The following is a 19074-nucleotide window of genomic DNA, read 5'->3' on the forward strand; positions in this document are numbered from 1 at the left end:
GATAGCTAAAATTGGTGCTTTATGCTGTGGCCTTAGCTTATGTAATCAGCACACAATAGTACTCTATGTTTTGTGCATAATACCATGGATTCTCTTTCGGCTTTTAAAAGAGAAGGTATGTTTTTGAGTAAAAATGCCCAATATGACATTTATGGCATCAGAAAACATGGAGTTTATTTATTTATTAGTTTCATACAAGGCTTGATAGGGATATTATAAAATCTATAGATGGTTTTGGGTAGTAGGAACATTTTAACAATATTAATTATTTTAATCCATGAACATGAGATATCTTTTCATATGTGTCTTCTTCAGTTTCTTTCATCAATGTCTTATAGTTTTCAGTATACAGATATTTCATTAATACCTCCTCGGTTAAATATATTCCTAAGCTATTTATTATATTTGATGCTATGCTATTATAAATGAAATAGTTTTTTTTTTTTTTTCAGATAGTTCATTGTTAGTATATAGAAGCACAACTAATTTTATATCCTGTAACTTTCCTAAATTTGTTAAGTTTTACAGCTTTTTGATAGAATCTTTCAGTCAATTCAGTTCAGTAGCTCAGTCGTGTCCGACTCTTTGCGACCCCATGAATTGTAGCACGCCAGGCCTGCCTGTCCATCACTAACTCCCAGAGTTCACTTAGACTCAATGTCCATCGAGTCAGTGATGCCATCCAGCCATCTCATCCTCTGTCGTCCCATTCTCCTCCTGCCCCCAATCCCTCCCAGCATCAGAGTCTTTTCCAATGAGTCAACTCTTCACATGAGGTGGCCAAAGTACTGGAGTTTCAGCTTTAGCATCATTCCTTCCAAAGAAATCCCAGGGCTGATCTCCTTCAGAATAGACTGGTTGGATCTCCTTGCAGTCCAAGGGACTCTCAAGAGTCTTCTCCAACACCACACTTCAAAAGCATAGAATCTTTAGGATTTCCTATTTAAGATCATGTCATTTGCAAACAGAGACAATTTCACTTCCTTTCTAGTTTGGATTCCTTTTATTTCTTTTTTTTGCCTAATTACCCTGAGTAGGACTTCCAGTACTGTGTTGAACATGAGAGGTGAGAGTGGGCACCTTGTCTTATTCCTGATCTTAGAGGAGAAGCTTTCAGTCTGTCACCATTGAGTATTGTGTTAGCTGTGGCCTTGTCATATGTGACTTTCATCATGTTAATATATGCCCCACATCAATTAAATCAAAATTATTTTAGAGTAGGATCAGCCACTGGCTTGGCTCTGTAGATGCACAGAACTGCTGGCTGATCAACCTCTGCTCTGGCACTGCTGCAAACAGGAATCTGTTCTCCCAAGACTGGAAACCGGTCGCTGTAAGCCCTGCTTCCCTTCTCCATCTCTGTCTGATCCCCAGTGGTTGAGCCCCAAAGATCTATGCCCCCACCCCACCCCCACCCCACACCGCTGCAGTGGTCCCTGCAAATGAGAGCTGAATGAGTCTCCTAAGGAGCATCCTGCAGTGCCTGGGGAGCATCCTGCAATGCCTGGGGAGCATCCTGCAATGCCTGGGGAGCTAGATTTCCACCCTGGGGGCTCTTTTCCCACTGGAAAAAGTGTACCCCAAGGGGAGTCCTCCAATGCAGTGCTGTGCTGGCCTAGGGGAGGAGTGATATAGTCAGAGTGCCCCTCAAAACTTCAAGTGCAGTCCTTCTCCGTCTCTGTGGTCCAGGACTTCAGCCTCAACCCCAGTGTCTGGGATTTTCACAGCAGTATCTTGTCTACAGGTAGTTGCTGATGGTGTTTTGTGGGAAGGACTGAAGTTGGGATTACTTATGTTGCCATCTTGATGGCGTCACCCTTAGCCAGGCTTCTGATATCAGGGAAGGTGTATCTAGATATCAGAGAAATACATTCTCTGGCATGAACTTAAAAAGCAAATCTTTTGTTTTAAGTCTGGAGGGAGAGCCATATTCTCATGTAAAACATACAAGACCCAGAGCTGACAAGTTAGGAACCTGATCTGAGAGCCTGTTTACCCTGTACTTAGATCAACCTCTGATGAATGATGAAATTTGGGAAAGTGTGACTCTTCAGAGCACCTTTTATTTTTATTATTTAAAGAGCAGAGTCTAGAAAATAAGATCTACCAGTGAAGTGATAGGGAATTGGATCTGACTGCTCAGGTGATCTAAGGCAGAGAAGGAAATTAGTTGGTTGCAACCCCAACTGCTTACTTATCTGGAAAGATTTAAGAAAGTAAATAGGTGTTTGTGTGTGTGTATGCCTTTGTGTGCTCTCACCACCCTAGAATAATTCTGATTTATTTGACTGGGTGTGAGGCCCTGGGACTGATAGTTTTAAAAGATCCCCAGGTGATTCCAGTGTACATGCAGCTAGGACTCAGAGCCACTCTCCTGCATGCTCTGAAATAGTTCTCATGTGTTTGTTTTTCTATTTCCCACACAAAAGGAAAATTCAGCAGCAACTATGTCTTGCCATTCTGAACTTTATAGTGTGCAGAAACTGCTAAAATCTAAACATTTACTTTCTTTAAAGCTACTTTTAAGAATAGCAAAGGCATATTCTTCAATTAGTTATTTCTTCCATTTTTTTCATCCCATCATTTTGTATGAATCTCATTACCGCTTTAGAAATGTCAAACAATATCAGTACTGTAATAAAAACACTCCATTTTCAATGAAGAATGCTTATTTGAAAATGCTAGTATAAGTCAACTACTTTTCTACTTCTGGGGAACGGAAATCTTGGTTCTCATATTCATTGTCACCTATGAATTTCCCTTTTTCCTAGAGAAAAAATTGGCAATTTCCACTCACAATATTTGTAAGAGGCGACATTTCCAATTACTAAAGCAACTGTAGAATTCTTTTGGACTCAATCTTTGTAAAAATTTGGCAGAGTTTTCCTTGGTCTTAGAAACATGCAGAAGCAGGACTTCCCTGGCAGTACAGTGGTTAAGACTCTGTGCTTCAGTTACTTCAAGGCTTGCTCCTTGGTGGGGGAACTAAAATCACATGCCAATGACATGGCCAAAAAAGAAAAAGCAAAGAAGAAACTTGCAGATGAAAAATATATTCTGTTTGAGGCAAGATTGTTGCATACAACAACAAATTTCCTTCTTTCCTATGTAAATTGAGGGAAAAAAAAATAGCATTTGGATGAACTTGAATGTTACTTAAAAACTAGCTTCATTTGTACTAAGGATTTCCATGAAATGGCCAAAACTCTTGTAGAAAGAATATATTATTAATGTGCAGTCATAATATAGTGTATAGTTAAAGCCTACTCCTGATGATAATAATGAAGTGAATCAGTATTAGAACAATATCTTGGGCAATTTTGAAAATGGTCAAACACCATAATCAACACTGAAATCACTTCCAAGTGGGTAGTCTCAGCTGTACGATGCTGCATGTCATGACATGGTTTTAAATGTAGAGGATGCAATAAACATGAAGATCATGTCTTTGCTAATATTATTTGCTTCACTCAGATTTCACTTGCCATGCAAAGGAGTTCAGGCTGATGCAATTTCCTAGTAATCCACAGTAATCAGAAGGTTTAACATCATCTTCTGTGGTGACTTGATATAAATTGAGAGATCAGCTCTGAGTAAACATATTTGATGTTTTCCTCAATATGTTCTTGAAGTTCCAGGATGAATCTGACTAAAATAAACACTGTGATACATGTGACTCCCTATGCTCTAATGCAGGAACTCTCCCCAGGCTCCCTGTTGAAGTTGAGTCTGTGCTTCTCTGCTGGCCTGCTGCCCTATATTTACCTGCCTGTCTCATCCTACCTCAATCAAGCTCGCTGGACCTGGGGAGACCAGACGACATTGCTAGGATTTTTGACACATTTTCTCAGGGAAGAATACGGAACATTCAGTCTGGTAAATTTATATTTCAAACACTTTTAAGGAAATAACTGGCAAAACTTCAGTGTTCTGCCTGGACCATGAATGGAAAAAAAAAAAAAGTGACACATGACAGCATGTAGAATTTTCTTTGTTATTTATCTCGCAGACTTGCCCCTTGGAATGTAGCCTTTCACATGAGTTCAAAAAAACTGACTCACTTAATTTGGCATCATCCTTTTGTGTATCCTGAATGTATTTTTCAAGATAACAAGCAGTCAAAAGACACTGCTCCCAGGAGCTGAAGCTTTTCAGTCTTTTTATCATCGGGTATCATTTTGGGCCCTTGGTCTATGATTAAAAATATTTGGAAACAATTAGAGGAAAAACACTTCAAAAACTTTAATATACCTTGACCAAAACATTTCTTTTTTTTTTTTCAAATATTTGATGAACAGTGTTCATGTTAGTATTTAGTGGGAGACCTAAATATGTTAATACTTCATAAAATATGATCTCACTCAAAGGAAACAGTCTGTTCCAGAGAATTTCAAAAGACTTTGCTTTCCCTAAGACATAGTTGAGGGTAAAACACTAAATGCGTTTGGGAGTAATGGTTATCTGAAAAGTGCAAGGATATACAGATGGGTTTTTATTTTTAAATACACAGTTATGTCTGATTTTTCTTTCATGATTTGTGCTTTTTGTGTCTTACTTGAATTAGGCAAATCTCAGATGACTACAATGTTAAAGAATACCATTTATACAAAATTTTAAACCATGCAAAAACTAATGATCTGTTACTCAATAATACATAAAAGGTAGTAACACTATATAGTTTTAGAACGTAGGGTAATAACTAATACAGAATTCAAGGTAATAGTTACCACTAGGCAATGGCACCCCACTCCAGTACTTTTGCCTAGAAAATCCCATGGACGGAGGAGCCTGGTGGGCTGAAGTCCATGGGGTCGCTAGAGTTGGACACGACTGAGCGACTTCCCTTTCACTTTTCACTTTCATGCATTGGAGACGGAAATGGCAACCCACTCCAGTGTTATTGCCTGGAGAATCCCAGGGACGGGGGAGCCTGTGGGCTGCCATCTGTGGGGTCGCACAGAGTCGGACACGACTGAAGCGACTTAGCAGCAGCACCTGGGGGTAAAAAAGCCCCTTTCGAGGGTTCTGTGAAATATGGTATTTGTGTAGTTCTGTTTCTTCAATGAGTGATGAGTCTATAGATTTTTTTTAAAACTCTTTATCCCCTAAATATAGATTATATATGTTTTTATATATAAGAGATATTTCCTAAAAAATCATTTAATAAAAGAATAGTTATTATTCTTTGACTGAGAAGGTTTGGTGCTTTAAATTTATACTCTGGTTTACTTATGTTGGTTATTCCATTGAAATATCGCTTAAGGGCCATTGCAGATTTGAAAATGTGTATAATTCACACATAATTGTGAAATTATAGGCAGGTGATAATGAGCTCTAATCAAAGTGCCCAAAAAAGAGCGTAAAGAGACTTTGTAATGAAAGTGTAAAGCCTGTTAATTCATTAATGTGTTAATCATTCCTGCTGGAAGAGTTTAACTGATTTTTAGCCAATTATTATTTCTGAAATGATTCCTAAGGGATGTCTGTGTTTAGTTTTCACTGGCTTCTCTTAAAAAATCCAAATAGACTCTGAAATAAACACTTTGAATGAAAGAGGAGTTGCATCATATATTTAAAACATGTATCTTTTAAATCAGGGTAATTGAAATACAATAGCCTTCCAAAGTTTCAGTTTAACACTTGTCCAAATAAACTTTTCTCTTTATGTTCAGGCCAAATCTGAAATAGGATCCAGTATGTCTGAAATATTGCTGTGAGTATGAAATATTTTAAACTATTTTTAAATGAATTCTTTATTAATTGCTTTAAATGATTCTAGGGATTTCTGAGTTTATCACTTTGTGAAGCAGTACATCTGAGAAGTAGTTCTCATCTTTGTGGTTAACAGTTTTTGTGTATAATGTCAAATATTCTAGCATCCCATCAATAACATAAAGCTTGAAATGAGCACTAAATACAACAGTGAATAAGACTATTAGGAGACTAAATAGAATCAATAAAATGAAAATGTTTCAACTTTCAGTTGAATACAAAATTACCCAATATATTTTGGCTTTATAAATAACTTTTTCTTTGTTTATATCTTCTTGCTTTTGGAGACATATTAGAACATTGCATTTAGCACAATTTAAACAATCATTTTCTTGTTATTTTGCTTTGAACTATATTGCGGGGAGAAATATCAATAACATCAGATATACAGATGACACCACCCTCATGACAGAAAGCAAAGAGGAATTAAAGAGCCTCTTGATGAAGGTGAAAAAGGAGAGTGAAAAAGCTGGCTTAAAACTCAACATTCAGAAAACACAGATCATGGCATCCAGTCTCATCACTTCATGGCAAATAGATGAGGAAACAGTGGGAACAGTGAGAGGCTATATTTGCTTGGGATCCAAAATCACTGTGGACAGTGACTGCAGCCATGAAATTAAAAGACACTTGCTCCTTGGAAGAAAAGCAATGAAAAACCTAGACAGCATATTAAAAAGCAGAGACACTACTTTGCCTTTGCCTAGAAAAGTCCATGTAGCCAAAGCTGTGGTTTTTATTTCATGCAATAATGGACACAATAAAGGACAGAAGAGGTATTGACCTAACAGAAGCAGAAGATATTAAGAAGAGGTGGCAAGAATACACAGAAGAACTACACAAAAAAGTTCTTCATGACCCAGATAACCATGATGGTGTGATCACTCACCTAGAGCCAGATATCCTGGAATGTGAAGTCAACTGGGCCTTAGGAAACATCACTACAAACAAAGTTAGTGGAGGTAATGGAATTAGAGTGGAGCTATTTCAAATCCTGAAAGATGATGCTGTTAAAATCCTGCAGTCAATATGTCAGCAAATTTGGAAAACTCAGCAGTGGCCACAGGACTGGAAAAGGTCAGTTTTCATTCCAATCCCAAAAAAGGCAATGCCAAAGAACGTTCAAACTACCACACAATTGCACTCATCTCACACACTAGCAAAGTAATGCTCAAAATTCTTCAAGCCAGGCTTCAACAGTACATGAAACGTGAATTTCCAGATGTTCGAGCTGAATTTAAAAAAGGCAGAGGAACCAGAGATCAAATTGCCAACATGCATTAGATCATAGAAATAGCAATAGAGTTCCAGAAAAACATCTACTTCTGCTTTATTGACTATGCCAAAGCCTTTGACTGTGTGGATCACAACAAACTGTGGAAAATTCTTCAAGAGATGGAATTACCAGACACCTGGCCTGCCTCCTGAGAAATCTGTATGCAGGTCAAGGCACAACAGTTAGAACTGGACAAGGAACAACAGACTGGTTCCAAATTGGGAAAGGAATACATCAAGGCTGTATATTGTCACCGTGCTTATTTAACTTATATGCAGAGTACATCATGTGAAATGCTGGGCTGGATGAAGCACAAGCTGGCATCAAGATTGCTAGAAGAAATATCAACAACCTCAAATATGCAGATGACACCACCCTTATGGCAAAAAGCAAAGAACTAAAGAACCTCTTAAAGTGAAAGAGGAGAGTGAAAAAGCTGACTTAAAACTCAACATTCAAAAAACTAAAAAAACTGAGATCATGGCATCTGGTCCCATCACTTCATGGCAAATAGATGAGGAAACAATGGAAACAGTGAGAGACTTTATTTTGGGGGGCTCTAAAATCACTGCATTTGGTGACTGCCCATGAAATTAGAAGACACTTACTCCTTGGAAGAAAAGCTATGACCAGCCTAGACAGAATACTAAAAAGCAGAAACATTACTTTGCTGACAAAGGTCTGTCTAGTCAAGGCTATGGTTTTTCTGGTAGTCATGTATGGATTGGAGAAGGCAACGGCAACCCACTCCAGTACTCTTGCCTGGAAAATCCTGTGGACGGAGGAGCCTGGTAGGCTGCAGTCCATGGGGTCGCACACGACTGAGCAACGACTTCACTCTCACTTGTCACTTTCCTGCATTGGAGAAGGAAATGGCAACCCACTCCAGTGTTCTTGCCTGGAGAATCCCAGGGACGGAGGAACCTAGTGGGCCGCCGTCTGTGGGGTCGCACAGAGTCAGACACGACTGAGGCAACTTAGCATGTATGGATGTGAGAGTTGGACCATAAAGAAAGCTGAGCACCAAAGAATTGATGCTTTTAAACTGTGGTGTTGAAGAAGACTCTTGAGAGTCCGTTGGACTGCAAGGAGATCCAACCAGTCCATCCTAAAGGAGATCAGTCCTGGATGTTCATTGGAAGGACTGATGTTGAAGCTGAAACTCCAATACTTTGGACACCTGATGGGAAGAACTGACTCATTGGAAAAGACCCTGATGCTGGGAAAGATTCAAGGCAGGAGGAGAAGGGGATGACAGAGGATGAGATGGTTGGATGGCATCACCGACTCGATGGACATGAGTTTGAGGAAGCTCTGGGAGTTGGTGATGGACAGGGAAGCCTGGCATGCTGCAATCCATGGGATCATAGAGTTAGATATGAATGAGCGACTGAACTGAACTGAACTGATGGTTTTTCCAGTAGTCATGTATGGATGTGAGAGTTGGACCATAAACAAGGCTGAGCATTGAAGAACTGATGCTTTTAAATTGTGGTGCTGGAAGAGATTCTTGACAGTCCCTTAGACTACAAGATCAAACCAGTCAATCCTAAAGGAAATCAGTCCTGAATATTCATTGGAAGGACTGATGCTGAAGCTGAAAGTCTAATACTTTGGCCACATGATGCAAAGAGCCAACTCATTGGAAAAGATCCTACTCATTGGAAAAGACCCTGATGCTGGGAAAGATTGAAGGCAGAAGGAGAAGGGGATGAAAGAGGATAAGGTGGTTGGATGGCATCACCAACTCAATGAACATGAGTTTGAGCAAACTCTGGGAGTTGGTGAAGGACACGGAAGCCTGGTGTGCTACAGTCCATGGGGTCACAAAGAGTCAGACACAACTGAACGACTGAACAACAATATTCATTTAATTCTTCAAATATTCATTTATTTAATGTTTTAAGACTTCCTTTAAGCTGTCCTTAAGTTCTGGTTTTGACACATTTTTAAAAATCCAGCCTTACTAGAACCAGCTTAATATATTTTCATCTATATTATCTCTCAGTGTTCTTTGAAAAATGGGTTAATATTTGCTTTAAAACCTATGGAGATTAAGATAACTGAAAATTATCTATAGCAATTTTGTAATATTCTTACAGTATTTCAATATAAAATTAAGTATGAATAGGTTTACCTGACACTAAAGTGATCTCCTCAGTATTAATACAGAATTCACAGGACAACTTGAAAACTTTTAAAAATATGGGGATAATATTTTAAATCTATATGTGAGGTAGCTCACATGTTCTCACAATTTCTAATTTGTTCATTTGCTAATTTTCTTGCTTCCTTCCATACTTTGTTCTTTTTTTTTTTACTTTTATTAAACTTTTTGACTGCGCTAGGTTTTCATTGCTTTGTGCGAGCGTTCTCTGGTCTCAGTGAGTGAGGGCTACCCTTCATTGTGGTGCACGGGCTTTTCATTGCACTGGCTTCTCTTGTTGCAGAAAACAGCCTCTAGGTGCACAGGCTTCAGTAGTTGTGGCTCATGGGCTCAGCAGTTGCGGCTTGTGGGCTCTAGAGCTTGGGCTCAGTCGTTGTGGTGCATGGGCTTAGTTGCTCCAAGACATAGGAAATCTTCCCAGACCAGGGATCAAACCTGTGTCCCCTGCATTGGCAGGCAGATTCTTATCCTCTGTGCCACCAGGGAAGTTCTAAATTTCTTTCTATTCTAAATAAATGATACGTAATTATTAATAGAAAATTTAGAAAATACAGGTAAGAAAACCAAGAAAATTAAAATTACCTATAATTCCAGCATGCAGAGATAACTACTGTTCTTAATCCATTAACATTCTTGTCTATATCCTTCCAATGTTTTTTATATTTTTGTTTGTTTTTAAAAATGGAATCGTAATATACACTCTGTTTTGTTAGCCTGCTGTTTTTCACTTAATACTATATCTTGAAAATACCTCCCTGCCACCATTTAGACTTGTGGCTCCTTTTTCTTCTCTTTTGGGGAGAAGGCAGCAAGAAGCTCAGTTCCCCTTTTAAAGATAAAGACACCTTTATCAGTGTCTGTAGGCTTCTCCATTGGGGCTTTTCTCCAAGCCAAGACTCCCAGCTTGCTGTTTTCTACCTACCTTCCAAAACTGTCATCACGTTCAGGATCATTGATATATTTTGTCTTAACAAACCCCACATGAACTCCAGAGATGCCTCAAGAGTAATCCTAGACCATACATCTAACTTTCATTAGCTGCATGTAAAAGTCATCTATGGGGGAACTCAAAGGTCTCCTTTACATTGAAGTAATAGCAGTTAGGTCACATACGCAGAAAAAAAGACTTGACAAAAGTGACGCCCACGCACACCCACACTGTTGTTCCAAGGAAATCATATGTGGAATGGGGATATAATCCTAGCACTCTGTGAGGGAGAGAATTTCTAGTCTTTAATTGTTTCAGGTGGACAGGAGTGTTAAGAAAGGCAACTCATAATTAACCTACTAGAAAATTCTTGAACATGATAGAACCTAATCATCTACCTTTTCCAGTCAAGCAAATTGCATTCTTTCTCCATGCATATCTTTAAATTGCCATCTTGTTGGATTACATACTGGAAATTATTTAATCTAACCCTAGGCAGTGACCATGTTTTAAAGCTTACATTTAAGCAACAGATCTCTACAAGAGACTGACTTCGTTCCTCTTGAAGGATAGTTTGAAATGGGCCTCATGCTGGAATCAACAGAAGCAGAAGATATTAAGAAAAGATGGCAAGAATACACAGAAGAACTGTATAAAAAAGATCTTCATGACACAGATAATCACGATGGTGTGATCACTCACCTAGAGCCAGACATCCTGGAATGTGAAGTCAAGTGGGCCTTAGAAAGCATCACTACGAACAAAGCTAGTAGAGGTGATGGAATTCCAGTTGAGCTATTCCAAATCCTGAAAGATAATGCTGTGAAAGTGCTGCACTCAATATGCCAGCAAATTTGGAAAACTCAGCAGTGGCCACAGGACTGGAAAAGGTCAATTTTCATTCCAATCCCAAAGAAAGGCAATGCCAAAGAATGCTCAAACTACCGCACAATTGCACTCATCTCACACGCTAGTACAGTAATGCTCAAAATTCTCCAAGCCAGGCTTCAGCAATATGTGAACCGTAAACTTCCTGATGGTCAAGCTGGTTTTAGAAAAGGCAGAGGAATTTTCCACAGTTTATTGTGATCCACACAGTCAAAGGCTTTGGCATAGTCAGTAAAGCAGAAATAGATGTTTTTCTGGAACTCTCTTGCTTTTTCTATGATCCAGAAAAAAAAAAAAGGAAGATATATGAATGGCCAATAAACAGGAAAAGATGCTAGCATCATTGATAAATAGGAAAATTAAATCATAACAAAATACTATTCTATCTTATTAAAATAAGATAGAATTAAATTAAAATTAAAACCACAATAAGATACTATTCTATACCTATTAGAATGGCTAAATAAAGAGACAAACAGTACCAAGTGTTACATGTTAAAGAATTGATTCTTTTAAACTGTGGTGTTAGAGAAAAAAAAAAAGAAAAGGCAGAGGAACCAGAGATCAAATTGCCAACATCCACTGGATCATAGAAAAAGCAAGAGAGTTCCAGAAAAACATCTATTTCTGCTTTATTGACTATGCCAAAGCCTTTGACTGTGTGGATCACAATAAACTGTGGAAAATTCTGAAAGAGATGGGAATACCAGACCGCCTGATCTGCCTCTTGAGAAATCTGTATGCAGGTCAGGAAGCAACAGTTAGAACTGGACATGGAACAACAGACTGGTTCCAAATAGGAAAATGAGTATGTCAAGGCTGTATATTGTCACCCTGTTTATTTAACTTATATGCAGAGTACATCATGAGAAACACTGGACTGGAAGAAACACAAGCTGGAATCAAGATTACCAGGAGAAATATCAATAACCTCAGATATGCAGATGACACCACCCTTCTGGCAGAAAGTGAAGAGGAACTCAAAAGCCTCTTGATGAAAGTGAAAGAGGAGAGTGAAAAAGTTGGCTTCAAGCTCAACATTCAGAAAACGAAGATCATGGCATCCGGTCCCACCACTTCATGGGAAATAGATGGGGAAACAGTGGAAACAGTGTCAGACTTTATTTTGGGGGGCTCCAAAATCACTGCAGATGGTGACTGCAGCCATGAAATTAAAAGACGCTTACTCCCTGGAAGGAAAGTTACAACCAACCTAGATAGCATATTCAAAAGCAGAGACATTACTTTGCCAACAAAGGTTCGTCTAGTCAAGGCTATGGTTTTTCCTGTGGTCATGTATGGATATGAGTGTTGGACTGTGAAGAAGGCTGAGCGCTGAAGAATTGATGCTTTTGAACTGTGGTGTTGGAGAAGACTCTTGAGAGTCCCTTGGACTGCAAGGAGATCCAACCAGTCCATTCTGAAGGAGATCAGCCCTGGGATTTCTTTGGAAGGAATGATGCTCAAGCTGAAACTCCAGTACTTTGGCCACCTCATGCGAAGAGTTGACTCATTGGAAAAGACTCTGATGCTGGGAGGGATTGGGGGCAGGAGGAGAAGGGGACGACAGAGGATGAGATGGCTGGATGGCATCACTGACTCGATGGACGTGAGTCTGAGTGAACTCCAGCAGTTGGTGATGGACAGGGAGGCCTGGCGTGCTGCGATTCATGGGATCGCAAAGAGTCGGACACGACTGAGCAACTGATCTGCTCTGATCTTCTCATAGTAGATGAGTCTCCATTAATAAAATACACATTGTGTTGTTTCCATAATTATGGCATTACATTTATTCCAATAAAATTGCCAGTAGGGAGAAGAAAGTTCTTTGAGATAGTGTTTAGAGTCATTTTTTTATTAAAAATTGGAGATTGCCAGAGCTATTTGAAAACTCAGATAATACTTGGAAAATGTATTAGTTAATGAAAGAATTTAATTATAGGGGGGAAATACGTTTCTTGGAGATTGCTTAAACACTTTTTGTACCAAATAATACAGAAAACAAGGAAGACTTTTAAGAAAGGAGATAACCTCAAAAAGGATGGTTGGAGATCAATTCTCTTTCCTTTTTTCTCCATGATTGGATCTCCAGAAAATTATTTGAATTAATTTTGTTTTCAATTTCACATGACTTCTTATCAAACTAATCTGGGATACAAACTGGTGTATAATATCAGTATAGTAGACCAATATCAAAAATACCAAATAATTATTTGTTCTTAGCTCAAATAGTGTAAGTTGGTAATTCAGTGTTACAGCTGAAAAACATCTTACGACTATCTAGCTCTTTCTTGTGGTACTTTTTCTCCCAAATTTAAAAGAACACAAAATAATTGAAAATCTGACTTATTTACTGTATAATCAGGTATAGTATGTAAAGAATGCTTTGTTTGGAACTAGCAAATTTGTTTTCTGCCAATAATAAATTAAATTGTCTCTTACAGTTCTCAAGTGACAAATATGAGGACCCAACTCTCATTCAACATTCAAGCCCTTGCAGTTTGGGCAAATATATGTTTAACAAGAAAGTGAGTAAAGTAATTCCTTTTTCTGTTATTTTTTCCATGTTCATTAATTGAATTAATATAGTCACTATATCATTATGGCAAATAGATGGGGAAACAGTGGAAACAGTGGCTGACTTTATCTTTTTGGGCTCCAAAATCACTGCAGATGGTGATTGCAGCCATGAAATTAAAAGACACTTACTCCTTGGAAGGAAAGTTATGACCAACCTAGACAGCATATTAAAAACCAGAGACATTACTTTGTCAACAGAAGTCCATCTAGTCAAGGCTATGGTTTTTCCAGTAGTCATGTATAGATGTGAGAATTGGACTATAAAGAAAGCTGAGTGCTGAAGAATTGATGCTTTTGAACTGTGGTGTTGGAAAAGACTCTTGAGAGTCCCTTGGACTGCAAGTAGATCCAACCAGTTTATCCTAAAGGAGATCAGTCCTCGGTGTTTATTGGAAGGACTGATGTTGAAGCTGAAACTCCAATACTTTGGTCACCTGATGAGAAGAGATGAGTCATTTGAAAAGACCCTGATGCTGGGAAAGATTGAGGGCAGGAGGAGAAGGGGACGACAGGATGAGATGGTTGGATGGCATCACCGACTAAATGGACGTGGGTTTGGGTAAACTCCGGGAGTTGGTGATGGACAGGGAGGCCTGGCGTGCCGCGGTTCATGGAGTCGCAAAGAGTCGGACACGACTGAGCGACTGAACTGAACTGAACCTCTGTTAATTTCTCGTTTACTGACTTTCTAGTCTATTGAGTATATTCTTATATAAATGTATATTTGAATATATACTTATTGTTTTATTTCCTTAACCCTTAACATTATAGTGAGCATTTTTCCATACCATAACAAATACTTCAGTTCAGTTCAGTCGCTCAGTCGTGTCAGACTCTTTGTGACCCCATGAATCGCAGCGCGCCAGGCCTCCCTGTCCATCACCAACTCCCGGAGTTCACTCAGACTCACATCCATCGAGTCAGTGATGCCACCCAGCCATCTCATCCTCTGTCGTCCCCTTCTCCTCCTGCCCCCAATCCCTCCCAGCATCAGAGTCTTTTCCAATGAGTCAACTCTTCGCATGAGGTGGCCAAAGTACTGGAGTTTCAGCTTTAGCATCATTCCTTCCAAAGAAAAGAAGGGACAAATACTTAAGATCATTTAAATTTCTGTATAATAGTCCATTCTAAAACCTGGGACAATTAACTTATATGTTTTCCTATTTAAGAGTCTTAGATTGCTTCCACTTTTTCCACTACTGTAAATAAATACCAAGGCATTGTTATGGATTAATTCTTATCCAGTATTTCTGGTTCTTAAAGATTTATGCCCACATAGCAAATTACTGGGTCAATGAATGTGAATATTTTTTAAGGCTCTTGATATATTGATATATTATCAAATTAATTTTCCTTGAACATTGTACTAACATACGTCCTCATACAACTTCATTCTCACCAGCATTGAGATTTGTCATTTTAAAATTTGTATTATTTTGATGCATGAAATTATTCTTTTGTTTTGCATATGTTTAATTAAGCTTAAATTTAATAGGATTAGTAATTTATATTTTCTTCTGCAGATTTTAATTTCATATTTTTTGCTGCATAGTTCCAAGTTATGCTTATAATATGTAGTGCAGTGTGACTTATTACTATGTTCTAGTTATCTATTCCAACTCACATTTTTAAGCCTAAGGTCTTTCTTTGTTCCTATTTAAAAATGGAAAGGTTTTTAGTTCCAAATATTTTTCCTATAGCTTGTAACTGTAATATTATTAATATTCATGTCACATAAGTAATTTTTCACATATTTTAATTTTTTTATAGGGACAGACAAAGCCCATCATTAGTATGGCTTTTTACTGGAATGTTTTGCATTTATTCATTGTTCTTTGCCTGGAGGGCAAATTTAGATATTTCAAAACCGCTTTTCATGGGTGTGGTAAGTTTTGCCTAGATATATCCTTTGACCAGAAAGTTCGTGAAGAATGTACAAATCTGTCTTTCATGAATCTTGTAGAAGGGCAACCAGTCTTAGAAATAGTTAAAATTGTCGTGAAGTGAAGTGAAAGTCACTCAGTCATGTCCAACTCTTTGGAATGTTGGAGTGGGTAGTCTTTCTCTTCTCCAGGGGATCTTCCCAACCCAGGGATCGAACCCAGATCTCCAGCATTATAGGAGGATTCTTTACCAAGTGAGCCACAAGATAAGCCCAAGAATATTGGAGTGGGTAACCTATCACTTTCCCAGGGTATGTTCATGACCCAAGAATTGAACCGGGGTCTCCTGCATTGCAGGTGGATTCTTTACCAACTGAGCTATCAGTGAAGCCCTGATATTGTGTATACATGATCACAAATCAAAATTAAATTATTGAATAAGTAAGGCTAAGGCCTCTTTTGGGGGGGGCGGAAAGCATTGTTTCATTAGCACAATAGTTAAATAGAAAAATAAATGTAAGGTAGATTTAAGTTAGTCATTTTATATGTGTGCTTGGAGATATGTTAATAGGAACCACTACATTTCTTCTGGAATTTTTTAAAATAGCTTGATGAAAATGTTTAATGGTGTGGGGAGATCAATGAATGCATTGTTGATGATTTTTATTAGTGGGTGTGATTCTGAATGATGGTCATTAGTGTTCTTATAGTTGAATAACAATGATGGTTTTTCATATCATTACTTGTGGTAAATTCCATGTAAGAATAATGATAACATCCATCATATTTAAGTACTATTTTTGTGATTGGTTTTGTGGAATTTTCTTCACCTATTTATGGGGGGCTCATGTTAATTGTAGAGAAGGAAATAGCAACCCACTCCAGTATTCTTGCCTGGAGAATCCCATGGACTAAGGAGCCTGGTAGGCTACAGTCCACGGGGTCGCAAAGAGTCAGACATGACTGAGCGACTTCACTTTCACTTTCACTTTCACATTAATTGTAAGTGGTGGTGTTGGTTGTGGTATTGTATTGAATTTTGGTGGTTCTTTTTTAGGATTAATGGTGTTTTTAATTTTTTTAGAGGGGGATGTTGGTGGTATTTGGTTATACAATGGCTATGGCTACTGAGCAGTATCCTGAAGTTTAGATTTCTAATAAGACTGTCTTAGGGATATGCCTTTCTGGTTTAGTTATAGTGTTTTCAATGGTTTTTTACATGTTGAAGGATGAGAAGTTGGAAATTGTATTTAAATTTAATGTTTTAGGGGATTGAGCCTCCCTGGTGGCTCAGTTGGTAAAGAATCTGCCTGCAATGCAGCAGACATGAGTTCAATCCCTGGGTTGGGAAGATCCCCTGGAGGAGGGCATGGCAACGCACTCTAGTATTCTTGCTTGGAGAATCCCATGGACAGAGGAGTCTGGTGGGCTACAGTCCATGGGATCGCAAAGAGTCAGACACCACTGAGTGACTAACACTTTCACTTTCTTTTTCACATTTCTTCTGGAACTTTTTTAAATAGCAAAGAAATATGGGTTGTGCTTAGGGTCTCTACCAACATATTCCCTTATTTTCTTACCTCACCAGTCCACACCTGTACAAAACAGGAAGTATATTTCAATTTTCCCTGACTACGATATCTGAGATTAGAGTATTTCTTCTCCTTATAACAGAACCTATGTAAATGTAGATAGCAGCCAAAACCAACCATGTGTGTATATTTCCGAGAGACCTGATGAATAATACCTTATTTGAGTACCTGAGTTCTGAATCAGTTGAGAACAAGATAAACCAGTACATTGGGTGGGAGAATCACCTTTGTTACCAATAACGATGGGGTTGGAGAATGTGGTTTATACCTGTGGGCACTGGAGCCTTCTCATCCTGTATCCCTGAACAGTCTAGTCACAAGCAGTGCTGCTCAGGATGGGCCTCTTCCCTCCCCAGTTCACCTCACCCCAGAGTCTGCCCCTGGACAAGTACTTCCTGTGGGCAACTCACTTCCAAGAGAAAGAGAGAGGAAAGAGGAGAGCTCTTCAGGCCCAACTCCCAAACTGTCCAGTCAGCTCAGTCCCTACAGTCCTTCTAGGAGAAATAAGTGAAGGGAAAGTGTTATACTGGTGGGGCTTCTCATGGAAGGAAACATCAGGAGTTAAGCAAAAGCATTTCTCCACCTCTTCAACTTTGCACATTAGGATAAAGAATTCAAGATTAAGTATGCAGTATAGAAAAGACTTTGTGGATCCAAAAAGGGAGATCCACATGTCAGACAGGGAAGGAAGAATGCTTGAAAATGGAAAAATCAAGTGACGTGGAGTTGAGTTGGGGAAGTCAGTTAAGAAGACATAAATGACACAGGCATAAGCAACTAGATGCATGCAGTATATTTTTAAGATATGTAAATACCTGATTGATTACATAAAACAGTCAGTTGGATGCACTGTTCCCATGCCTCGTTCACAGGTGGAACGATTCTGGATGCAGAGCAATGCAGTGGTGGCTGTCCTTGCTGGCATCGGTTTGGCTGCCCTTGTATCTGAGAGTAACCGAGTGCTCAACACCAACGGGCTTCAGTATCTGGAATGGCTTTCAGCAATTCTTTTTGTAACTTGCCAAATATATTCTAACTATAGGTAATACATGGTTATTTTTATGAAAAGTAGCTTTCCAGCCAGAGACAGTTGGGATATTTAGATTCTAGGGCTTTGTTTTATCTTTACCTTCCACTAGCTTTCAAAGTGAGATAGCTTGATCTGAATGCAGTGGTTGTTAAACTTTTGAATAAGAATCTCAGCATGAGTGATATATAGTTTCAGGGCATTGCAAACAGGCGTTCAAGTGGTGCGTGTAAACTACCTGTGTATTTTCCACTAAAGGGGATCCTAGAGCTACTTTGTAGACTCTTGGATGGCATCAGTGACTCCATGGACATGAGTTTGAGCAAGCTCTGTGGCGTATATGTAAAATTCCATGATCTAAAATACCACTTAGATGGAGAGTAAAGACATTTGAAGTCTTGCTTTTGTTTGTTTTTGCCATACCACTAGGCTTGTGGGATCTTAGTTCCCCAACTAGGGATCGAACCTGCACTCTCTGTGTAGAAGCACAGAGTCTTAACCAATGGACTGGCAGTTAAGTTCAGTCGCTTAGTCGTGTCTGACTCTTTGTGACCCCATGGACTGTAGCAGGCAAGGCTTCCCTGTCCATCACCAACTCCTGGAGCTTGCTCAAACTCATGTCCATGGAGTCATTGATGCCATCCAACCATCTCATGGACTGGCAGGGAAGTCCCAATTTGGGCTTTTTTTGTATGCCCTAAAATAATTCACTTTGTGCTTCAAAGAATTTATCTTTTGAGTAATCCTTGGCCCTTATCTAGTATACTCTGTAGTAGTATATATTAAATATTTTGAATATTCAAAGTTCTGAAAGTTTCTTAACCCTTATGCATTATTAGTGTTGTTTGTATTTTTCAAAATCTGCTTAATGACCATTATAATGTAAATGTCAGTCAAACATAAAAGATGTAAAGACTTAGATGATAATTCATTTATTTGCAGTAATATTGAATAGACTTTA

The 19074-nt window shown here is 38.7% G+C and overlaps 1 protein-coding gene across 1 annotated transcript in view; it reads left to right on the top strand.

Annotated features, from left to right (window-relative positions):
• The window catches only part of TMEM260 (transmembrane protein 260), a 72092-nt gene that overhangs the window by 33807 nt on the left and 19211 nt on the right, over window positions 1-19074 (top strand). The window contains 6 exon segments of the mRNA XM_061428987.1: window positions 2-115; window positions 3697-3876; window positions 5673-5713; window positions 13476-13559; window positions 15382-15496; window positions 17959-18128. Coding sequence (XP_061284971.1) covers window positions 2-115; window positions 3697-3876; window positions 5673-5713; window positions 13476-13559; window positions 15382-15496; window positions 17959-18128 — 704 coding nt within the window.

This window comes from Bos javanicus, chromosome 10 (assembly GCF_032452875.1).
Source record: "Bos javanicus breed banteng chromosome 10, ARS-OSU_banteng_1.0, whole genome shotgun sequence".
Lineage (NCBI taxonomy): Eukaryota > Metazoa > Chordata > Mammalia > Artiodactyla > Bovidae > Bos > Bos javanicus.